This window comes from Esox lucius, chromosome 16, assembly GCF_011004845.1.
Source record: "Esox lucius isolate fEsoLuc1 chromosome 16, fEsoLuc1.pri, whole genome shotgun sequence".
Taxonomy (NCBI): Eukaryota; Metazoa; Chordata; class Actinopteri; order Esociformes; family Esocidae; genus Esox; species Esox lucius.
Window position 1 is genome coordinate 20,289,086 of NC_047584.1, and position 4,508 is coordinate 20,293,593.

The 4,508-nt window shown below is 43.1% G+C and overlaps 1 protein-coding gene across 2 annotated transcripts in view; it reads left to right on the plus strand.

The window, feature by feature from the left end:
• mylka (myosin, light chain kinase a) overlaps positions 1 to 3,405 on the plus strand; it is a 59,155-nt gene extending 55,750 nt beyond the window's left edge. For both annotated transcript variants that reach the window (XM_029125803.2, XM_020054906.3), the window contains 3 exons: positions 189 to 279; positions 488 to 616; positions 2,464 to 3,405. In XM_029125803.2, the coding sequence (XP_028981636.2) occupies positions 189 to 279; positions 488 to 616; positions 2,464 to 2,750 (507 nt within the window). In that variant the 3' untranslated portion in view covers positions 2,751 to 3,405. The remainder of the gene's footprint in view (positions 1 to 188; positions 280 to 487; positions 617 to 2,463) is intronic.
• Positions 3,406 to 4,508: the final 1,103 nt, after the last annotated feature.

Genomic DNA, 4,508 nt, shown 5'->3' on the forward strand with positions numbered 1-4,508 from the left:
TCTAAATACTGTACACATTTGGGACAGTTTTAGTATGTACTTCACGGCCAACTAACAGGATTCTTATTATTAACAGAAATGAGCCCATTCATTCACAAGGCAGCCATCCTCTTACACTGCCTGTGTAATGGTATTACTGTGTTGTACTGTTTCAGAATCTAACCAATGTATCGTTGATTTCCTGGCAGAAAACGGGACACGCTGTGCGGGCCATCGGAAGACTTTCGTCTATGGCAATGTTGGCAGGCGTCAGTGCCAAGAAGGGCTCCCCTACTGAAGGTGGCATGGCAACCCAGTTTCTTAATGCTGTACCCCTGAAAAAAAGCAATTTTTTTGTAGCAACTTGATGGGTGGTGCTACCAAGGGAGATGCTGTTCCTATTGAAAGTCAGAGCTGCATTCTGCAGTAGTTTATTTGCTCCAGTTCAGTTGTGGAATTCAGTTTCAGGCAAAAGCTGTATGTGATGATCTTTTCCTGCATTTCACAGAGGACAATCAGTTCCTGGAGTGCCTGGAGTATGAGGAGAAAACGCAGGTCAAGCCTACCTTCAGCTCCGTCATCAAGGATGTGGAGGTGGTGGAGGGGAGTGCGGCCCGATTTGACTGCAAGATTGAGGGTATTGTCTCATAATCCCCCGATTTAGATATTCGCAATCTCTTAATGTTAATATACATAGGTATGTCACAAGTGTTAAATCCATTAACCTGCCATAAAGTACATAAGCCAAACAGTTGAAAGAGCAGTATGTTTTGAGGAAGCAACACACCTCTAAGTAAGCTTGACTTTGGATGTTTGTCCATGTACAGTTAAAGAGAAAACCAGGATTAGTAATCTGTTTAATTCCATTTATACCACCAACATCCTATGAATACCCAGAGACTGACTGCAACCCAAACAGCACCCTATTCCCTGTCTAGTGTACTCCATTTGATTCCCTGTCTAGTGCGCTACATTTGATTCCCTGTCTAGTGCGCTACATTTGATTCCCTGTCTAGTGCGCTACATTTGATTCCCTGTCTAGTGCGCTACATTTGATTCCCTGTCTAGTGCGCTACATTGGATTCCCTGTCTAGTGCGCTACATTTGATTCCCTGTCTAGTGCGCTACATTTGATTCCCTGTCTAGTGCGCTACATTTGATTCCCTGTCTAGTGCGCTACATTTGATTCCCTGTCTAGTGCGCTACATTTGATTCCCTGTCTAGTGCGCTACATTGGATTCTCTGTCTAGTGCGCTACATTGGATTCCCTGTCTAGTGCGCTACATTGGATTCCCTGTCTAGTGCGCTACATTGGATTCCCTGTCTAGTGCGCTACATTGGATTCCCTTTCTAGTGCGCTACATTGGATTCCCTGTCTAGTGCGCTACATTGGATTCCCTGTCTAGTGCGCTACATTGGATTCCCTTTCTAGTGCGCTACATTGGATTCCCTGTCTAGTGCGCTACATTGGATTCCCTGTCTAGTGCGCTACATTGGATTCCCTGTCTAGTGCGCTACATTGGATTCCCTTTCTAGTGCGCTACATTGGATTCCCTTTCTAGTGCGCTACATTGGATTCCCTTTCTAGTGCGCTACATTGGATTCCCTGTCTAGTGCGCTACATTGGATTCCCTGTCTAGTGCGCTACATTGGATTCCCTGTCTAGTGCGCTACATTGGATTCCCTGTCTAGTGCGCTACATTGGATTCCCTGTCTAGTGCGCTACATTGGATTCCCTGTCTAGTGCGCTACATTGGATTCCCTGTCTAGTGCGCTACATTGGATTCCCTTTCTAGTGCGCTACATTGGATTCCCTGTCTAGTGCGCTACATTGGATTCCCTGTCTAGTGCGCTACATTGGATTCCCTTTCTAGTGCGCTACATTGGATTCCCTGTCTAGTGCGCTACATTGGATTCCCTGTCTAGTGCGCTACATTGGATTCCCTGTCTAGTGCGCTACATTGGATTCCCTTTCTAGTGCGCTACATTGGATTCCCTTTCTAGTGCGCTACATTGGATTCCCTGTCTAGTGCGCTACATTGGATTCCCTGTCTAGTGCGCTACATTGGATTCCCTGTCTAGTGCGCTACATTGGATTCCCTGTCTAGTGCGCTACATTGGATTCCCTGTCTAGTGCGCTACATTGGATTCCCTTTCTAGTGCGCTACATTGGATTCCCTTTCTAGTGCGCTACATTGGATTCCCTGTCTAGTGCGCTACATTGGATTCCCTGTCTAGTGCGCTACATTGGATTCCCTGTCTAGTGCGCTACATTGGATTCCCTGTCTAGTGCGCTACATTGGATTCCCTGTCTAGTGCGCTACATTGGATTCCCTTTCTAGTGCGCTACATTGGATTCCCTTTCTAGTGCGCTACATTTGATTCCCTGTCTAGTGCGATACATTTGATTCCCTGTCTAGTGTACTACATTTGACAAGATTCATATGTGCCCAGGTCAAAAGAAGTGCATTTTGTGTTCCCAAGGCTACCCTGATCCGGAGGTGGTGTGGTACAAAGACGACCAGCCCATCAAAGAGACGCGCCATTTCCAGATCGATTATGACGAGGATGGAAACTGCAGCCTGGTGATCTCGGAGGTGAACGGCGATGATGATGCCAAATACACAGTGAAGGCTGTCAATAGCCTGGGGGAGGCCACGTGCACAGCCGAACTCCTTGTGGAGGTAATGGCGGGGGAGGAGGAGGAGGAGGAGGAGGAGGAGGAGGAAGAAGAAGAAGAAGAAGAAGAGGAGGAGGAAGAAGAGGAATGAGGGGTACAACCGGTACAAGACAAACAGATTATATCCCCTCTCTGTAGCCTTTCATCTTTTTAATTGCTGCATTGGTTAAGACAGTTTCTCCCACACACAGAAATGGGGGGAATTGGCTTGATGACCTTTTGTTATGTTTGTGCACTTTCTTTTTTATTTCTACTTCCTTATCAGCTATAGCCGATATCAGATGTTGATATTTATAACATTACTTTGACATTAACCACATTCCAGCTGTTTGTGCTTTATCCATTTATTTAAAGGTAATTGATTTTCTATGGTTTTCTTCCTCAACCAAACAAACACAAAGTCACTGGTGTGTTTGTGTGTCATCAGCATTATGGGCCCCGGGCTCTTTTAACAATGGTTTATTTTATAGAAAGATTATTTAAACACAAGTGTCGTCAACATATTTGAGTAGCAGTTTTGAGATCGTCCTTGCAAGCACATGTCCACCACGTTACAATTTTGCGATACTAAACAGACCGGTGAATTATCACACCTTCATTTGTTTTGTTTTTTATTAGATGTATGTAGATTATATTTCTTAAATTTGTATAAATGTATCAGTTTGACAAACTGCAAATGACATGTAATGAGAACACTACAAGGGTAGTTACTCACTGTTACTAAATAAATCTTTATCACAAAATTATGTTTGTTGTATTTTGTGAATGGGATGAGTTACCTATGGTCATAGATGTAGGTGGAGTTAGTGTGTAGATTGATTGTTATTTGTCAGCATTTAAATCTATGTATGCAGTGCCTTCAGTAAGTATTCAGGCCCCTTCACCTTTTCCACATTTGTTGTGCTATTGTCTTTATTTAGAATTCATTAAATATATATTTTGCATTTTTTCTGTACACACAATACACCATAACGATTTTTATAGATTTGTGACAATTTACTGAATAGGAAACATTGAAATATTCCATGTACATAACCACTCAGGCCCTTTGCTATGACAATCCAAATTCAGCTCAAATATACACCGATCAGCCATAACGTTATGACCACCTGTCAGTGGGTGGGATATGTTAGGAAGCAAGTGAACATTCTGTCCTTAAAGATGATGTGTTAGAAGCAGGAATGATTGGCAAGCGTAAGGATCTGAGCAACTTTGATAAGGGCCAAGACGAATGATGGCTAGACGACTGGGTCAGAGCATTTTCAAAACTTATAGGGTGTTCCCAGTCTGCAGTGGCCAGTACCTATCAAAAGTGGTCCATAGAAGGAAAAGCAGTGAACTGGTGACAGGGTCATGGGCAGGTGTACATGGGGAGCGAAGGCTGGCTCGTGTGGCTCAGTCCAACAGACAAGCTACTGTAGCTCAAATTGCTGAAAACGTTAATGCTGGTACTGATAGAAAGGTGTCAGAACACACAGTGCATCCCAGTATGGTAATTTTTCATCCAAAATGTTAGGTGTGACTCACCTAATTGTTGATTTAGAAAATGTCTTTGTTTCTATACATTTAACACCTGTAAAATATGAGAGAAATATTAAAATGTCCTATTCAATCCTCGATGCATTTTTGTCGTTTTTAATGGTGTCATTTGAATGTGTTGTTCTCCAGTGTCAATTATCGTTCTTTACTGTTTTATATAGTATCAGCATTTTCAATAAAAATAAAAATATACGTATTGTCTAAATGAATGTCCGGGACCCCTGGGTTTCAGAAGGGAATGAAACATACATAAACTCGTAAAGCGAATCGTAAGAAGACTGAACACTTGAGGGCGACAACGCACCCGTTT